Source organism: Aptenodytes patagonicus, chromosome 7 (assembly GCF_965638725.1).
Source record: "Aptenodytes patagonicus chromosome 7, bAptPat1.pri.cur, whole genome shotgun sequence".
Classification (NCBI taxonomy): domain Eukaryota; kingdom Metazoa; phylum Chordata; class Aves; order Sphenisciformes; family Spheniscidae; genus Aptenodytes; species Aptenodytes patagonicus.
This window is the reverse complement of record NC_134955.1, coordinates 68,992,282-69,010,903: the sequence shown is the minus strand read 5'-3', so window position 1 is coordinate 69,010,903 and position 18,622 is coordinate 68,992,282. Positions and strand designations below refer to the sequence as shown.

Here is an 18,622-nt window from a genome sequence, read left to right as displayed (position 1 = left end):
ACCCCCTAGGGAAATTTTACTTTGTAGCTCTGGGTTACACAAGGAGGCTGTTGGAAGGAGGTGTGTGCTTTCCCCATGTAGCCCCACTGGCTGTGAAAATACAGGGCCGTTTTTCCACCAGGGACAGTGGGTGTGAAAATAGCACTTTGGGGAAGCGAGGTTGGACTGGATACTGCTCTGGACGTCAGGGTTGATGAAACTGTTTTGGTCATTAAGGAGACCCTCTGGGACTGGAACTACTTGTTCCCTCTGATTTATTTGTTCCCTTTGATTTTCTTTTCTCTGATGCTGTTCTCTATGGTATGATCCGGATAAGGCAGTATAGGAATTGCTATAGGGTCCCATGGGTACAAGCTCTGCGAGATCCAGGATTTTGGGGGAGGGTAAGGCTGGATAAGGAGAACCGTGTATCTGAAGCACAAATGAACATGGAAGTTCTGCCACAGTTCTACCAAACTGTGGATGTGAAACAGTCTGTAGAGGTCCCTCGATGCCTTGATAACCAGTGTGATGGGTGTCTCCTGCCCTGTTGTGGGCGACCACGTAGGAATAGGCCTTTTTCCAGGGGGGAAAAAATACCACTTGCTGATTTTATGCTGCTGTTTCTGTTCCTAACGAGTCCTGATGCACTGTGCAGGGTTTTCTTCTTTAAATTCAAGTGGTTTGTCAGCAGAATATCCCATAAAGCACTTAATCCTTGGGAGACAAGTGCTGGTGATCCCCGTGGCTTGTTTGAATCTGGTAAAGGCTAAATAAGATGGTTCATCTTTTCCGTTCGTGTTGCCTTAGGCCAGAGGGTAAAGGGACATTAGTATGTGCTGGTATTCCTTCAATGTTCCTTAGCCAGGAAATAGTTGGAAGCATCCTGTGCCAGTTTAAAATAACTAGAGAAATCTTACAAATGCTATTCCTGGCTCACTGTAGATGGTGATTCTTTGACTTGCTTTACTTTCACTATTTTTTTTTTTTCCCCTTCTGCAGACCTCAGCTTCAGTCCTGGCAGAAGAACTACACAAAGTGTGAGCATTCATTTCCTCTGGTATTTGGGAGGTGTTACTGGCTTTTAATGCATGCCACCTTTCCTCCACGCACATGCAGTGCGTATGGGAGGGATGGTTGCTGTCTGAAGGACTGAAGGAAATGTTGCTGTCTATACAGTTTAACTTCTCACCATGAGATTGACTTGGGAGCTGGGAAACAGCTTCCTGCGGATTTCCCTTCCGTGTCTGGCCTCAGGTTTGGAGTCCATTGTACGTGACTCTATATGCTACACAGAAAGTAATGCCTCCTCTCTTGTTTACCACTGCCTATGTGCAGGGATCAGTGCAGTGTGCAGGAATGTGCGTGACCATGAGAATTGTTAATATTTGGGTTCTATGGCCGTGCCAGGAGACTTCTCCCTTGGGGAGATGGGGTAGTTGTTGTGTTTCAGAGCTAGAGAATGTCTCATAAATTTTTGGCAAGCAAACAGCATTTAAAATGGATGGAAGGGCTTTTGGACCCAAAATGTACTGTCAGCAGGATTTAGAGTAGGAGTTAGACTTAAGGGCCAGCATGTATTTTATGTTTAGCCCGATGCTTCATGTACCACTTTCATCCAAGACCTTTTAGTACTGATATATCATCATTTCTTGTTTGTGTAGGATTGCGGAAAAGGACAAACAAATAAAGCAGATGGAGGACTCATTAGGCAACGAACATGCCAACTTAACCAGCAAGGAGGAAGAGCTCAAGGTATAATAAAAGCATGTGTAAATACCAGCTGATACGGGGAGAGGCTCTTTGTCTGCGTGTACAAAATGAAGTCCACAAGGCTGCTGCCTTTGGGTCTAGAAACACCTCTTTCAGCTACAAGTCTGGTAATTTTGCTCTTCTAGGCAAGGCCAATGCTTGATGCTGGGAAGCTGTTGATAAGAAAGCTCAAGGTTTTTCCCTTGCAATTACCTCTAGAGTGCTTCAAAAAATAACCTGAAATACTTTGCACTGGAGAGTGAACTTACCTGAAATACTGTCTCTATGCAAAGTGCAAATACATTTCTTTTTCTCTTTCCTTCAGGTCTTACAGAACATGAACCTATCCCTGAAATCAGAAATACAAAAATTACAGGCTCTGACAAATGAACAGGTAAAATAATTCTTTCATTAAATATTTAATTTTACTCTCTTCCCACTACCTGTTCTGTCATAAATGGAAATGCAGATCCGTTGGCTTTAAGCGAGCTGTGCTTAAGCATATTAAAGGTGTGAGGCTACTGAATCAGGCTAATATGTGATTCCCTGGAGTTCTTATAGCTGGTGGAAGGCTTACTTCTTACCCTTCCTTCACCAGCAAAATCTTTCTTACTTGGATATCCAAGTTACTGAAGCAATGTGCTTGGTTTAGATTTGCAGGCATGCAGAGTGCAGGACACTGGACAAGACTGAACACAACTGTGCTTGAATCTGCAGTCCTGGCATTTGCATACAAGGGTCATAAGCATCCCTCTGAAAAAACCCAAAAGCACACAAAACCCCCCACCTCACCACAGACATCTCTTTAGAACCAAACAAAATGCTTTCCCTCTGTTACTGTTATGTGGCCTGTTCGTTACAGAGGTGGAAGCGCAGTGTTTAATTAGAGATAATCCTGGTTGTCAAATGAATCTCTTCAAGATCATCTTCCCTTTGCGTAATTGCATGCTTGCCTGGTGTATATTGTTGTTTTAAAAGTGCACGAGGACAAGTTTACCCCTTTCGCTCTTGCTGGTGACCCATGTGCTGAGAGGCCAAATGACTTGTTCTAGCTTTTTAATATTGTGGAATGAAAGGTTGATTGAATCATGTGATGTATCCTAAGTCTGCGTTAATCCTCTTTCTATCTAGGCTGCTGCTGCACATGAGCTGGAAAGGATGCAGAAAAGGTAAATAGCTCTGGGATTTGGTAAACAATGTTTGTCAGTCTTTTATGTTCTTTTGAATCGATGCTTTTTGTAAGACTTGGATGAGGAAATGTATTTAACTGTTCTGCTGTGTCTCAGCATTCACATCAAAGATGACAAAATAAGAACTCTTGAAGATCAGCTTCGAGAAGAACTTGCTCAGATTTCAAACACAAAAGAAGAATTCAAGGTAAGATACAGAATAGCTGTTCTTGTACTTATTTACAGTAAGTCTTCCAGACTTCGGAGGTTGCAGAGCAGTTCATACAATTCAATGTTGATTTGTAAAATAGAACTGATTTTTGGCTGTTAAGGTAAATTACAGTATTCTGTTCGCAAGGCAAGAGCAATGTGGGATGTCACAGTAGTAGCAACAGACTGTGCAGCAGAGTAAGAGATGGGGTAACAAAAGTTAAGTGTGGTGTCTGCAGTTGTGAAGAGTGAGGTCTTTGAAATCTGGAAGAGGAGGTTGTTCAGTAAAAGCTGTTGTGGTTTTCCTGCATTCCACCTTCTCATGTGACTTCCAAGGCCTTGGTGTGAGCCTTTGTTGCTTGGGTTATCATGCTGTCAGGCCTTTTTTTTTTCTCGTTTTTCTTTTTTTCTGTCAAAGTAGGTGTAAAGATGCTTATTTTTCTCCTGCCATCTTCCAAATTGTTTCTCATAAGGCTGCAGCTAAATTGCCGAAGCTTTTAGTGCTAACATCTGGGGTCTGCACAGCAGAGCTGATACTTGTTTCTAGATGGTGTACGTAGAGAGCACCTTAACTTCTCCTTACTCTCTGAAAAATCTTAGGATTTTTCTTCTGAACTTTAGCTGTTAGAAATAGGCCTGCTTCCTGAGAAGGTGATGACTCCATCTTTTTAACTCCTTTAAAGCCCCTGTTGGGTAGTGCTGCTTTTCTGATGCTTCTGGATGAAAGGACATTAGGAGATTCAGACTGAGTGACAAGTTGGTAGGTTTGCTGGTGAGGAACAGAGCAGGTGGGTAGTGGCAGAGGCAGCATGGCTTTTGTGGGGGAAGCCATGCCTCATGAGTCTCCTGGAGCTCCTCTTGGAAGGTGTTAGCAAGCAGGTAGTAAACTTGGGTCACGTATTAAAGTGGCACTTTCAAAGATGTTTTGGTGAGAGTCCCTTGCAAGGCCCCGTAGTTTCTCTAAGCTGTCAGAGAATAAGAGGGAAGAAGTTTGGTCAATTAATAGAATAGGAAACAAAGTACAACTTTAGCTGATTTTCATAATAAAGCTATCAACTGAATCTTCAGTGAAGTGTGTGCTGGGTAATGGGTGCATAAACAGTCTGGAAAGGGCAGCGGGAAGAGATGGTAGGCTTGAGGAAGTCATTGACACTCAAGTGACGCTCTTAGGGCTTTCAGGGTGGTGGAACATTTTAAAATGGCAGATGAAATGGTGGAAATCAAAACAAGGAGGAATAATCTGAACTTCCTTAGAGGGTTTCTGTAGTAACTGTTACCCAGGGAAAAGGCCTTAGAGGTGTTGTGGATGGTAATCACAGAATGGTTTGGGTTGGAAGGGACCTCTAATGGCCATCTAGTCCAACCCCCCTGCAATGAGCAGGGACATCTTCAACTAGATCAGGGTGCTCAGAGCCCCGTCCAGCCTGACCTGGAATGTTTCCAGGGATGGGGCATCCACCACCTCTCTGGGCAACATGGGCCAGTGTCTCACCACCCTCAGCGTAAAAAATTTCTTCCTTATATCTAGTCTAAATCTAACCCCCTTTAGTCAAGTTGGGGTGAAATGTGCTGAAACCATCTCGGTGCTAAGTAATGGCAAAAATCAGCTGGAGACAATCCTAGCAGTTCTTGGGAAGTGAATAGGGAACTGAACGCAGATCATCATCGTCGTGATACTGTGGAAATTCATAGTGTGCTCTTGGCATCAATATTGTGTACCCTTCTAGTCTCTTCTTCCTCCTGTCTTTGATCCCAAATGTAAGCTAGACCAGCTCTGCACTAAATGTTTCCACCTGAGGAAGTGCTCCTTTTTTCCCATGCACATGAGAGAGAAAAGCCAGGTTCAAAACAGAGCAATTCTTTTAATCCTCACCATTGCTGTCCCTTCCTGCTTGTGTTGTCCCTGTAAGGCTTTGGGTCTGAAGCATAGATCGTACGTCCTGCTTTTTACTTTTGTAAAGCACCTAGCAATTCTTTAAAAAGACTTTGTGAAACAAAAAGCAGTAATAGAGGAGGATTTTAAAATATAGATGAGGAATCCAGACAGGCAGCCTGTCTGTTAAGGGCTGCTGCAGGAATGCTGGAAGGAAGGCAAGGTCTGCAGTATGGCTGTTTGTCTTCCCGGTTCGCCTCTTCCCAGCCTGCACTCGGACCAAAGTGTGGGAGCTGTGCAAACCTCTCTGCTGCTGGACTGCCGGTTCCTTGCTGTGCATCCTCAGCGTAAAGGCAGCTGAAGAGAACTAGAGACCATTTTCTTTGCCAGATGAGTGTTTTGTAAGAGGTAGCCATCAAATCTTCACGTGATGCTGATACTGCTTTAGGAGGAAAATGCAGTTTCTCTTGCCTTTCACACTTGGTACTGTCTGATCCTCTGCCGGGGAATAAAGATGGTAACAGCTGAATTTCTCATGGGAACATAAGGACAAAAGTGTTAATACAAAAATGCAAGAAAGAAGGGGAAGGGACTCTTTGTAGTCTTGTGGCTTCCAAAGAACTCACTGTAATGACTTCTGTGCTATTTAATTACCTTATTGCCAAAATGAAAATGCTGTCGTTAGGGTTTGCAGTTCGGAACTGATACAATGTTTAAATTTCCTTCCAGGTTCTCCAGGATCAAAACGCAACTCTGCAAGCTGAAGTTCAGAAGCTGCAGACTCTCCTGTCTGAGCAGGTATAGCCAGTGTTCGCTGAGGTTGTATCAAATATCTTCTGTTCTTAACTTCTTCAGTATTTTTTTCTTAAGCTGGCCCTAGGCTGAGCTGGTTGGTGTCAAAGCCTGTTGCTTTTTAGGTATTTTCTCTTCCATGGAGGTTCAAGTAAGGCGGTTGTGGCTGTCTGTCGTGGTTTAATCTCAGTCGGCAACTAAGCACCACGCAGCCGCTCGCTCACTCCCCCCCACCCGGTGGGATGGGGGCGAGAATTGGAAGAGCACAAGTGAGAAAAAGTCGTGGGTTGAGATAAAAACAGTTTAATAATTGAAATAAAATTATTATAATAATACACAGAACAAGTGATGCACAATGCAATTGCTCACCACCCGCCGACCGATGCCCAGCCAGTCCCCGAGCAGCGGCCCCCCCGGCCAGCTTTCCCCAGTTTATGTACTGAGCATGACGTCCCATGGTATGGAATGTCCCTTTGGGCAGTTTGGCTGTGCCCCCTCCCAGCTTCTTGTGCACCTCCAGCCTTCTCAGTCGGTAGAGCATGGAAAACTAAAAAGTCCTTGGCTAGTGTAAGCATTACCTAGCAACAACTAAAACATCGGTGGTTATCAACTTTGTTCTCATCCTAAATCCAAAACACTGTACCAGCTACTAGAAAGGAAATTAACTCTATCCCTGCCGAAACCAGGACACTGTCTTCTAGACCTAGTCAAGAGTGTCCCAACAAAATGTTGATTCCCCCACCCTGCCCCCTCTCCGCCTCCCCTGAAGAGTGCTAGCTTAACACAAGCAAAAACTTATTTCTGCAACCCCTCCCAGTTTTAGTGGCAATTTTCTGGAATAAAAAAATCCCATGAGCAACCAGCCCTTCTAGGGGAGGGGGCTCTTACTGGGCTGTGGTGAGACCAGAGTAAGATCTTTACCCTACTCTGTTTTCTTCCATCCTGGAATGAATTCTCAAACCAGTAGTAACCAAAGAACAGACTCATGGAATGGGAAAACTATTTCTATCGTGATGATGTCTTTTGTCCCTCCTCTTCTCTGTTTTTGCCCACGGCACACCTGCTGCAGCCAGTCTGACTGGTGCTCACGCAGGATGCTGCAGGTTCAAAGCTGTTGTGTTGCTCAGCCCCATCTCCTTTGCAAGTGTTGCCTGGGAGAGCTCTTGTGAACACCCCTGACTTTGTACCATTGTGGAATGAGAAAACTTCCTGAAACACTGGAAAAAGACTTGCAGGACAGGAAACTTATTTCCTTTTCTGCACTGGTGTCTGCTAGCCAGCAGCTCCCTGTCTGGAGCGGCTCCCTTTCTTCTGGTGGAGAACCAGATTTGCAGCCTTATTCCCCTGGGTCTGGCTGATTTGGTGTCCTGTCTGAAATAGTGGGGCTGACTTTTCTTGGTAGCTGGCTTATGTTTCTCGTGTGGTCTCTCACAATGTGTCGGTGAGAAATCATAAATGCTCTGCTGAGTGAGCCTCGAGGGGAGCTTGTGGCTTCAATCAATGGTCAAAAGAGGCAGGGTTTTTTTTTCAGGTACTGAGCTGGCTGCTATGGATTAGCTGTTGCACAGTGCTTGGCATGCTTGACGCTCCCTAGGATCACTGGGATCCTGTGTCCCACAGCATCTTGTCACCAGAATTCCTGTAGTCCATCAGTGTAAAATCATCAAGGCATTTGGGCTGGATCTGTACCTCCCCTGAAAGATTGACGTCTTTCCAGCATCAATATTAGATATATGCCATGAGAACGTTCTGCCCCTATTTTATTTTCCCTTCTGGATTAGTGTGGTAACTAAGGTTCTGGTTTGCTCTCCAGTTACTTCTGTTTTTAAAATCCCAAGCTATTATTGATCCAATTAATGATCACCCTATTGTCTTTTTTTATAGACGAACAAAGACTTGTTAGAGCAGATGGAAAGAAGGTAAGAAGCCTTTCTTTTGAATCAGAGGTTAAAATAAAGATCCAGTTTTGTTGGCAGCAGGGTTACTGTTGATAGCTAAACTGCTGTCAAAGGTTAACTCTCCTTTTTCCTAATAATCACTTTTGATTTCTCAGCATGAGAGAGAGGGATGATAAAATCAAGACGGTTGAAGAGCTGCTTGAGGCAGGACTCATACAGGTGGCTAATAAAGAGGAGGAGCTGAAGGTAAAACCTCTCATACTATCTTTTCATGGGGAAGTAGAGATTAAGTGCTCTTGTGCAAAGCGTATGTTTGAATGCTCATAGTGCACTCTGAGATCATTCCCTTTGAATAGGAAAAGCATCTCGAAGACAAGGTTAAAACCTTTTTGGTAAGATAGACTGAGCATGAGCATTGGTGGTGTACAGTAAGTGCTTCTCGCGGCTTAGTCTAGAGCAGATTTTGCTAGGATGTTTACCTGGTGTCTTTTGGAATAAAGTGAATAAATCTCCAGAGCTGTATGCTTGGCCTAATCTGCAATAAATCTGTCTTTAGGAATGGGTGTTTAGTAAAAACTTGGCAGTATGGGGCTCTTGCATCTCTTTGCTTAGTTGGTAATCTGAAGGGTTAAATGGACCATAAACTAGTGACACTCCTGGGGTGATGCTAAAGGTACTTCCTTCCTGTTCTGTTTATAAAGAAGCTAATGATGAGAAATCTGGAAAGCCGGTACAAAAATCCCTGTCTGTTTTCAGCTGGGTTTTGCTGGAAAGCTGTGTCCTGTCTGCTTGGACATAGCCAAGACAATGCTCACTTTCTTAATGTCCCTAAATTCCAGGTGCATCGCTGACACCCCTGTATTGGGGAGGGGTTACACACTAGCAGACTGTCAGGTTACTAAACAGCCAAAGATGAGCACATCCCCTTGATGTTTCCCTGGACTCTAGCTTCCTATAGGTTGAAGTCCACTCTGAGCTGTCTGTAATGAATAATTAGTCCACTGAATACTTTGGCTCCAGCTGCTGCAGAGGGGGTCTCTTTCAGGCTTTCAAAGTCTTTCACTTGTTCTAAAAGAAGTGACTCTTCCGTCAAGCTTAACACTTTTTTTCCCCAAGAAATGAGGTTTTCATTATCTGTGCATCTGCTTTCAAAGGCACTGCGGACGGAAAATTCATCCTTGAGGAAAGAACTTCAAAGTCTGCAAATTCAGCAATCAGAGCAGGTAGTACTTTTCATCTAAAACTTTTATTACACCTAAACTAAATCTAAAAGAATCTTGCTGTGGTTGCAAAGTTGAGGGAAAAAGGTGAAGATGTCTTTGAAGCCTGATGGCAAAGCATCCTGTTTTTTTCCAGGGTTGGTCTGGAAGCTGATACTTCCCATCAAATACTTCCCTTGCATGAGTGTCAGAAACGTGGCAGATGTAAAGGTTCCAATCAGCAGTGGTTCTGGGTTGGCTCGAGTTTGCCACGCACCGAAATGGCCATGGGTTGTTTTTTTTTTTTTCAGAAGCCTAGTGCAGCAAGCATGGCTGGTAGGCAGCTCATACTGCATCAGCTTCATTATGCATATTTGAGCTTTCTAACGTTAATCCACACTTGTGCGGGTGTGACTTGGCCCCCTTCTGTTTATGTCTCTGTTCAGTGACACTGTCACAGTATTATCATTTTTGATGTGCACTCGGTGCTGACTGGGAAGTGCCTTTCCTTGACATCCAGCTCTGCTTGGACAGCGCAGGAGAGCGCTTAGTTTCTAGAAAATCATTTATGGGAGAGGAGAAGCACAGTAACTGTGGAGAGGTGTACAGTAGTACCAGTATGAAAAAGTTAGCTGATCAGATGCTGGTCCTGAACCTCAGCCTCTCAAGATGGTGTGGGTTTGCTTTTGTTTTCCTGGAACTTGCAGCAGACCTGGTATTATTGGTTTGCCAGGAGCTGGAGACCAACAGCTAACTTTCTCAGGAGCAGCCAGATAGATAAAAACTTCAGGCTGCTACATAGTTCACCCAGTGCCAAAGAGCTCAAGCTCTCTACTCCTTGCCCCTCAACACTTGCAGATTGTTTTTCTCTTCTGTTTTTCTAAGTCGAAGCTCTGTTCTGAACAGGTTTCCTTCCAGTCACTGGTGGAAGAACTCCAGAAAGTGTAAGTTACTGCACAGTTTTAATTTTCTGATTGTTGCTTCTGTCTGTCTTTATTCCATGACTACAAGTGTTTTGCTTCCCTGAAATGATTTGCTTTTAACTGGGTGAAGTGTGTGTGGCAGGAAGCATTATCGCTTTGGAAACACATCAAGCCAGATCAATATCTTTCGAAAATCCAGTTGCTTCTCTGCTAAGCAATTAACTTCATAAGCCTAACTTTGACTAGATGAGGAATTTCTTTCCTGAAAGAGTGGTTAAACATTGGAACAGGCTGCCCAGGGCAGTGGTTGAGTCCCCATCCCTGGAGGTATTTAAAAGACGTGTAGATGAGGCGCTGAGGGACATGGTTTAGTGGGCATGGGGGTGTTGGGTTGACGGTTGGACTCGATGATCTTAGAGGTCTTTTCCGACCTTAATGATTCTATGAATTGCACTGAATTGTCAGAAAACTGTTTTTTTCAGTAGGCACTCTAAAAAGAGTGAGCTTGTTCACTCTGTGTGTGTATTTGAAGTTGATAAATACTTTGCTGGAACGTCCAGTGGTGGCTGAAGTTAAGTGTGTGTCATTCCAGGGACTATTGATACCTTAATTTGCATTTTTAGACAGTAATAGTATCTATTTAGCGTGTGACCTACTGGTTACATAAAGCCAGCTTGTTCTGCACTCTTCCCAGTCTTATTCCTCGTATTTGTTTCTCCTGCTTGTTGTATCTGGATTTGGGATTGCAGTGAGAGATGGCACCTGCAGTCAGTGGGAGGTCCCACTGTGGATCCCAGAGGCTGGCGATGTGATGTGATAGCAGAACCAAAGCTTGCGTATTTGCTCAAGTAGTGCATTTGTTCAGCCAGCTATCGTTGTTCCTCTGCTCTTTTTAAGGATCCATGAGAAGGATGGAAAAATAAAATTGGTGGAAGAACTCCTACAAGCTGAGATCCTTAAAGTAGCAAGCAAGGAGAAGAGTGTTCAGGTATCTATCTCTGCAATACCTGCCTTCCTTTCTGTGTCTGTCACTGACTACCATTTATTTGTTACTGCATGGCATTCTATAGTGATGAATTTGTAGCATCCATTTTTGTGGCGTTTTTGTGTTTCCATTGTCCAATCCTGTCTGTTTTGTCATTGAAAAGGCTTTGACACAGGAAATAGAGGCTCTGAAAGAAGAAGTAGGAAATTCCCAGCTTGAGATGGAAAAACAGGTAAAATACCTTAGTGCCAGAAGTGTGAAACAGCCTTGCCTTGGATGCGCTGCTCACTCATTTCTGTTCTAGTGTGTTTTCTTCCACTGGTGAATGTCATTGGGTAAGGGGACTTTTTAATGGTAGAGCTATGCTATTCTTGGATATAAAGCTGTAAATACATAGTGTAACTACCGCTGTCCTTCAGAAACCACATTCCTCTGGATGCCTGAGCTTTTTGGACTTTTGGTATGAACTGTGGCAAGAATTGCTGTAACTTAAAGCATCGTAGCATTTGCTCTGTCTGGGCGTATTGCACACTGTCCCTGTAATAAACACAGAACCCTGGGACGTCCTTTGAGGCTGGCACCTTGGAAATCTCAAGTGCTGAAGGTGCTTCTCCTTTCGTTGGCCTTTCTGTGTTGCTAGAACAATACTACTGGCCCAAATAGTATTTGGTTTCCAGGTAAACCTAAGACTTTTCTTTCTAGTGTCCAAAGAAAGCCTCTCTTGGCAGAGTTAAGTTTTACTCTAGCTATCGGGAATGCAGAAATGGAGTAGTATTGGTGCTTTTGGCATGCTTGCTGTCTAGCATCCGAAACAACGGGAACCCACGTTTCCTTAGGGAGCCGGTTCTGCAGGCAGCTTAATCCATCGTGCTGTCAGGAAGTTTGCTTGCTTGTTTGTTTGGGGTGTGTGGGTTGGTTTTTTTTTTTTTTGGTCTGCACTTTTTTCAGTCTTTCTAGCTATATTCCAACATGTCACCCCCTCTTCTTTCCTTAGTGTTGAAGTTTTATCCTTTTTAGGCAAAGCTTCATGTTTCCGTCTTGGGCTTTTCCTCCAAAGCAAATTCCCAGGAACTGGAGGAATTATTTGTGTGCCTCTTCCTTCCCTGGAACTGACACAGAGCCCAGAACAAAATGCAGTTTAGAGTTGCCATCTCTGGAAAGCTGCATGTGAGGGATGCTTGCTCCAAAGGTGGTGTATGTGCAGCTTTTGGTATCCTGCAAGCAGAATAGAGGCTTTTGGGAATGTCTGAAACTCCTGCCATGTTGTGGTAGAGGACTAAGCCGTTTGGACAGCCAGTAGCTACACAGATAGCCACTGTCAGGCTTTTCTACAAAATTCAAAGGGAATATTCCCACTAAATCTTGTTTCTTCAATGCATATTCAGCTTGAGAATGGGAATTTAAGGGAGCACCGGCACTGCAGAGAGCATCTAAAAAGCCCTTGCTTGCGCAAAGGTCTAAATGACCAGGGGTGATTGCTCTGATTTGAGCTGCAGTTGCTAGTGAGGTGCTTGTATCAGTGTCTGCTTCTTCCTTTGTCTCTCGTGCCAAAGGGTGCTCCGGTGGGCCTGCTTGTGTTCCCATTTCCGCTGGTTTCTTTTCTGCTCTGGCAGTCACGTTTTAAATGTGGAGAAAGTAAATAGTGGAGACAGTTGGCTTCTCATAATTTATTTTCCCACAAAAAAAGCGTGTTTATGCTTACATAACTGTAACAAATAGTGCCTATTTTAGTAATGCCTAATGGCTTTTTCCCCGTATTTCTTCTAAAGCAGTTCATAGCATTTACGTGTCTCTTCCATGTGCATTGAACTGAAGTACTTATTTTCTTTAGGTGTCGATTACATCACAAGTCAAAGAACTTCAGACTCTGTAAGTACAGCTGTTAACGTGTCTGATCTGCCCTGTGTACCCCTCGCTTCCCTGCTCCGGTCTATTTTCAGTTAAAATGTTCTCACCTGGTGTCTGCGCTTTGCATGAAGTGAGCCAGGCTGTTAACACTGGTCTTGGTAGGCAGGCGTCCTTATTAAATACCTGGTCCTGTCTGAGACAGCAAACAAGGTGAGGTGCTGCCTGGCTTCATGAGCCCCAATTAACCTACGCGGGATTAAATTCAGGTCAGGATGGAAGGGCGTAGGCAAGGCACTATGGCAAACTTACCCACCCAACTACAGCACAGATGTTACCAAAGTAAGTGAGAATTGAGTCACCACGGTCGTCAGTTCCTCATGTCCCCAACTGGGGAGGGGAGAAGGAAGTATTTTTAGATGAGGAGAGCACGTGTGTGTGTGTGAAATCCCTGCGATATGTCAGTGCAGAACTTGCCTGCTTTCACTTAATGAGCAGTACTGTTGATCAAGGGCACCTCCTGCTAACCCAGACTGAAGTGGAAGTGTTCACACATTGACTTTTAGCGGGTGAATTGTGTTTGTGCCTTTGATCGCATAGGCTGCTTTTGTTCGTTACGTGCTGCAAACGATAGGATGTCTCTTTTCAGATGGATAAAAGAGCAAGGGTTTATGCTGTGTGTCTGTGTGTTTAATGGTACAGGTTGAAGGGGAAGGAAAAGCAGGTGAAAACCATGGAGGCCTTATTGGAAGAGAAGGAGAAAGAGATTGTTAAGAAAGGAGAATGGCTGCAGGTAAGCTTCCTTGGTATTCTAAAGGGAAATAAATTCTGTTGCAGTGTTTCTGGCTGTGGCAAAGTTACACTTACCCTTCTAAACTTGCTTTTTTCCCCCCAAAGGATCAGAAGGATACAATTGCACAATTAAGCAGTAAAGTTCAGGAGTTAGAACAACAGAACCTGCAACAGCTCCAACAGGTATGGCCTGCAGAGTGGATGTGGTTTGGGAGTGCTGCTCCGTTGAACTGGAAGATGTTGTTTTTTGTCCTTTGTCTCTCACAAAGGGTTTGCATTGGCTTCAACCTACAGAGCTATTTTAAATCCTACTGACTAAACTGGTAGTCTACAGTGCGGAGAGCCCACTAGTTAACTGTGTTCATCCAAAACAGGTTTCACATGGATAAAAAGTTCCGAGAGCTTTTCTTTAACCTGGATGATAACTGTGCATAATGAGTAGCTTTGGTCTGAAAACTCTGAAGCTCATAGGCAGAATCATAGCTGTGTCGGAGGTACCTCCTTTCCAGACTCAAGTCGCGTCTCTGTAGGGCTCTGGTCATGGAGGAGCTCCTGCTGTAACTGAACATAGGAGCTCCTCTTGAAGCGATCAGGCTTTGCTGTGATTCCTTCCTGCCTTTACCTGTTGCAGAAGCGCAACAGCTTTTGATTTCCTGCACTGGGCTTGAGAACAGGCAACTGGACATCCTTGAAGCCAGGTGTTACTCAATGGAAGAATTTTTCCAACAAGGCGGTATTCTAGCTCAGTTTGGATTTTTGTCGATGATAAAGGGGAGAAACTGAGTTGCGCTCTTATTTTGGGTGGATGTCTTAGACAAGCATTTATCCCAGGGGAAAGGTGGAATGGAGAGAAATTGGCTGGTGTGAAGTTTGGGATGCTTGGTGTAAGCTGTGCTTCTGAAATCCATTATGTGTTTAGATATTCTTGGAGCAATGTCTGATGCAAAATTCCTGCTATTTCTTTGGCATGTATCTTGCAAGCTGTGTGGTGCCCCTGTTCATGCAAAGAGTTGCTGTTAATTTGAAAGCTTTACTGTGCCATCAAAATGAGGTGGGGAATTGCTTTGTTTTTCAGGTACCTGCTGCATCCCAAGTCCAGGATCTGGAAAGCCTGTGAGTATGCTTAGTAGCAGTTTCTCAAGTGCCTGCTGATAATATGCATTCAGTGCTGGCGTTTATCTTAAGCTGGAATGTATGAATTGGTTTCAAGAATTTTATGGGCTTTGCTAAAATAAGCTGTTAGTGCCGATGGATGTACACCAGCCAGCGCGTCTGCTGCTGTGTATAATAGCAAGCGTCTGGCGTCCCTGCCTGGCGTGCCTAAGCAGTAGTGCTCATACACTTTGCAAAAGTGAATGATCGCCCAGGGCTCTACTAACTAGTGAAATTGCTGCTGCTACTTGTGTCTAGTGATAATTTCTCCTTCTGTTTAGCATGTTTAAAAGAGTGTGGATTTAATTGCCTGTGGCTGCGTTGGTAAAAGCAATGAACAGATAGTTTGCCATTTTCAGTCGGAGATGCAATAGCCAATTCTCCAGCTCCTGCTTTGTGGAGAAATGCTGCCAGGCTTTCCTCTGTTTTGACTCTGCTTTGTCTGGCTGCTCTAAGTCAGAGGAAGGTTGGATGCGACTGTGCCAAAAAGGGCTCTGTCTTCAATGCAGCTCTTGTAATGTGCTGCCCTCCCAGCAGGGCTCCTGTACATGGTACCTAAGGCAGCCTCACCTTTTGGGGGACTGTCCCTGGCACCTTCAGAGCCAGCTGGCTTGCAGGATTTGCTCAGGTGATCAACTGCTTCTCTCCTGCTTCGGCTCTGAATGCTGTTGAGATCAGCTGTGACTAAATGTGTTTGCTGATTGACATGTGAAATGACTAGCTTGCTTCAGGCCAGTTCTTAGCAGGTAAGTGTTGGCAATACATGTTGTTGCAGCTGGCATGTATTTTTGTTAGCTTTCTTGGTTTGGAACCATAGTGTAATGGTTTCTTCTCCATGTGTGTGTGCTCTCCTTTTGGCTGATTATTATATATAGTATACAAAATGTATTTATCTTCTGCTGCTGAAAACTGTCCCAGCTAGAGTGTGTGTCCCTTTTTAGAATAAATTCTTACTTTAACCCTTTTTTCTTTCTAAACCCTCTCTGCAGGTTGAAAGGGGAAGAAGAACAAATGAAGAAGTTGAAAGCTGTAGTGGAAGAAAAAGAGAGAGAAATTGCAAGCCAAGTAAAACAGTTGCAGGTAAAATTTCGATAGAAGTGTCTTGTATTGTAAGGACTGTATGCATTGTGAGTGTATGTCTACATGTATACATGTGTATATATTGCCTCTTTTCTTTCAACAGGATGTGCAAAAGGAAAACGATTCTTTTAAAGTTCAAATTCAAGAATTAAAGCAGGAGAATTGCAAACAGGTACAGCTTCCAATTGCAGTGTTACTGAATGAAGTCAAAGGGGGTGGTGGTAGCTTGTATGGACGGCATGGAAAACCAGTAGTTGTATTGACCGTGTAAATGCAGGGACAGCTTCAGGCTTGGATTGCACTAAGCCATCTTTTCTGGCTGTTGCATATCTGTTCCCGCTTCCCTTTATTGTGTGAGTTTGCAGCCTTGTGCTCTTCCTTACGCCTGCTGTGTTCTTGTCTAGCTTTCCACCCCGTCTTTACACGCTGTATCACAGCCAGGCCTCTTCTGGCCAAAGGAGGCTGGACAGGACTCCCTCGAAGGCCAAAAGTGCAGCTGCTTAGTGTTGCAGCAATGCCTGGTTAACAAGGTAGATCATGCCCTCTGCATCACTCTGCTGCTGATCTGCTCCTAATGAGTTTCCGATCTGTTTATAGGCATCTCTGGCTGTCCAAAGTGAGGAGCTTCTGCAAGTGTGAGTACTGCCAAAAGTTGAATGCAATAAATAAGCGCTTTTCACCTGTTGCTCAGGAAATTTAAAAGATGAAATAAATGCCAAAGGTACAATATCAGTGTGTGAGAAGTGGCCAGTAAAAAAACCACTTTGCTATCTAATAAAACGTGAACATAGAGATTCTGCTCACGCTAATAATCCTCAGCTGCAGTCTTCTGCAGACAGCGCTTGCAGTATGTTGTGCCCACGATGTAAGCAAGCCATGATTGATTTAATTTGAAATGCATGCCAGCTCGGCTCTGTCTGAAGAGTTAAATGTTGGTATTTCAAGCAAAAGTGACAGGCTTTTTTTTCTTGGAACTTCAGCTTAGTAGAGGGTGGTTGTTCATATTATAAAATCATCTGTTAGAAATCTTTTCCCAGGGAAAGTCTCAGGGGTAAAAGTGTGATATAACGAGCTGAAGTGCACTAAAGAACTATGTGGAAGCTAATGCCATGCTGGCTTTTACTGTGCTATACAAATTGCCACTGTCATGCGTTTTTGGCTGGCTGAATTATTTTTCTTGTAGGTTAAATGACTTATAAATTGTGGACTAGGTGCTTGAAAAAGAATGCTCTTATCCAGCAGGCAGTGCCTGTTTTGTGGCGTTGTACTAGTGTGGGCTGGCTGACTTATCCTCGTCTAATGCGTTGCCTTTCTGTGGCCTTGATAAATGTGTGCAGATGCTTGTTGTAGGCAAACAACAGCTTTACAATGGGCTTTGCTCTGGCAGCCCGCAGTTCACAAAGCAGTAGGAAGCAAGCGGTACTGCCAAGTCAGTGAGAGCAGCTTTTCAAAGAGCGTGTTGCTGAAAGGGAAGGAAAGTTAGTGTATATGAAAGGGTGTCAGTGCTTCACTTGAAATCTCTTAAATGTCTCCTGACTTATTTATTATTCTTTTTGCTAATTCAGGGTTGCAGGGAAAGAGAAGGAAATCGCCAGTCTCCAAAATGAGCTTGCCTCTCAGAGAAATGCTTTTGAGCAACAGAGGAAAAAGAACAACGTAAGGAAATTCCTCCACCCCACCCCCCAAAAAAACCCCAACCACCCCAAACCTCAAAGAACAACCAAACCTGTGTGCACAGCACTCCTCAATGCCTAAGGCATTCTGCTAAGAAAATGTTTCTGACAGTTGTCTGCCGTATTGTGTCCCCTGGACACTCCTCTCCTCTTTTCTTGGGAGTGACTAAGCCTATCTTACTTTACTGCTCCAAGTTTTGTCAGTTCTTTGGCAAGTTGCTGATTTGATGAGAGGGAGGCGGCCTGCTGGGGGACACATCCTGTAGCAAGTTCTCAGACTTGGATTCGAGCCTTGTTAGCCCTGTTCAGAAACACGTCCTTTGCCAAGGGAAGAAGAGGGGGTTTGCGGAGGGAGGGTGGGAGGATGAAGGGGGCCATGCTCTGACCAAGTTATGGTCCTTGTGCGTGGACATGGGAGGAGGCATTACCTTCAGGGCTCTCGGATCTGGCTCTTCCCATTCCTAAGAGTGACTAATCCTGGTCTTCTGAAGGAGGTGAAGGACAGTGAGCCCTCCTTTACAGCAGCCGCTGATGGTGCAGTATGGGTTGTTGGTGGAAGTAAAGATTGTATCTTCTATCACAGAGCTGTGAAGTTACCTCCTTGTAATACATTACCTGTGCAGGGCAAGAGAATGGCATTTTTTAAGTTATATGGAAGAAAGTTGTTAAAATACAAGGTCTTGTAACTCACCTGTCTCTTCTTGATAGCCTATAAAGGCTATTGCCTGAATACCATGTGGTAAGCTTTATTGCTTAAAAGTGGGACAATATAAGGGAAGATGCACAAGGAAAATACTGAGAACGTGAGCTTTTGAGCGAGTAGTGTTACTTAAGAGCTGAAATAAAGTAAAGGGAAAAGTGGGTGGATAGTCTCAGAAGACAGATGAGCTGGAAAGGTAGAACATATGCGTGCCTGTTTCCTGGGGAATTGCAAGGTCTAATTACCCTTCGTGGTGCAGGCAGAAATCTGGCTACTGCTAAAGGCAGACCGTGCCTCTAGGTCCCAGCTTTCCACATCGCAATTTTATCCAATCTTGGTTTTATGTCCTGTGAAACAGCCCTTAAGATAGCAGGCAAATGGAAGCAGTGAAGTAAAACTAGTGTAGGTACATGCTAGGATTCGGATGCCATTTTGCGTGGTGAATTTAAAAAATAAAATACAGCCTTTCAAAAATAGCCCTTTGCTAAAGCAGATTGTTCTGAGGGTTGGAAAAAAAAAAATTAAGTCCCAAGCACCATAATCTCCTCCCCACAAGGCCCACCATCCTTCCTAGATAAGAGCTGCGAGGCTCTTTTTATA

General features: G+C 44.1%; 1 protein-coding gene across 13 annotated transcripts in view; it reads left to right on the top strand.

Annotated features, from left to right (window-relative positions):
- Window positions 1-18,622, top strand: part of KTN1 (kinectin 1) — a 79,397-nt gene that overhangs the window by 42,922 nt on the left and 17,853 nt on the right. For 9 of the 13 annotated variants that reach the window (XM_076345703.1, XM_076345706.1, XM_076345699.1 and 6 more), the window contains 20 exons: window positions 982-1,019; window positions 1,644-1,734; window positions 2,057-2,125; window positions 2,863-2,900; window positions 3,018-3,108; window positions 5,713-5,781; window positions 7,660-7,694; window positions 7,829-7,919; window positions 8,828-8,896; window positions 9,779-9,816; window positions 10,693-10,783; window positions 10,944-11,012; window positions 12,612-12,649; window positions 13,328-13,418; window positions 13,523-13,600; window positions 14,493-14,530; window positions 15,559-15,649; window positions 15,753-15,821; window positions 16,247-16,284; window positions 17,215-17,305. In XM_076345703.1, coding sequence (XP_076201818.1) covers window positions 982-1,019; window positions 1,644-1,734; window positions 2,057-2,125; window positions 2,863-2,900; window positions 3,018-3,108; window positions 5,713-5,781; window positions 7,660-7,694; window positions 7,829-7,919; window positions 8,828-8,896; window positions 9,779-9,816; window positions 10,693-10,783; window positions 10,944-11,012; window positions 12,612-12,649; window positions 13,328-13,418; window positions 13,523-13,600; window positions 14,493-14,530; window positions 15,559-15,649; window positions 15,753-15,821; window positions 16,247-16,284; window positions 17,215-17,305 — 1,323 coding nt within the window. The remainder of the gene's footprint in view (window positions 1-981; window positions 1,020-1,643; window positions 1,735-2,056; window positions 2,126-2,862; window positions 2,901-3,017; window positions 3,109-5,712; window positions 5,782-7,659; window positions 7,695-7,828; window positions 7,920-8,827; window positions 8,897-9,778; window positions 9,817-10,692; window positions 10,784-10,943; window positions 11,013-12,611; window positions 12,650-13,327; window positions 13,419-13,522; window positions 13,601-14,492; window positions 14,531-15,558; window positions 15,650-15,752; window positions 15,822-16,246; window positions 16,285-17,214; window positions 17,306-18,622) is intronic. The other 4 variants (XM_076345708.1, XM_076345707.1, XM_076345705.1 and 1 more) reach the window with 1 other exon arrangement.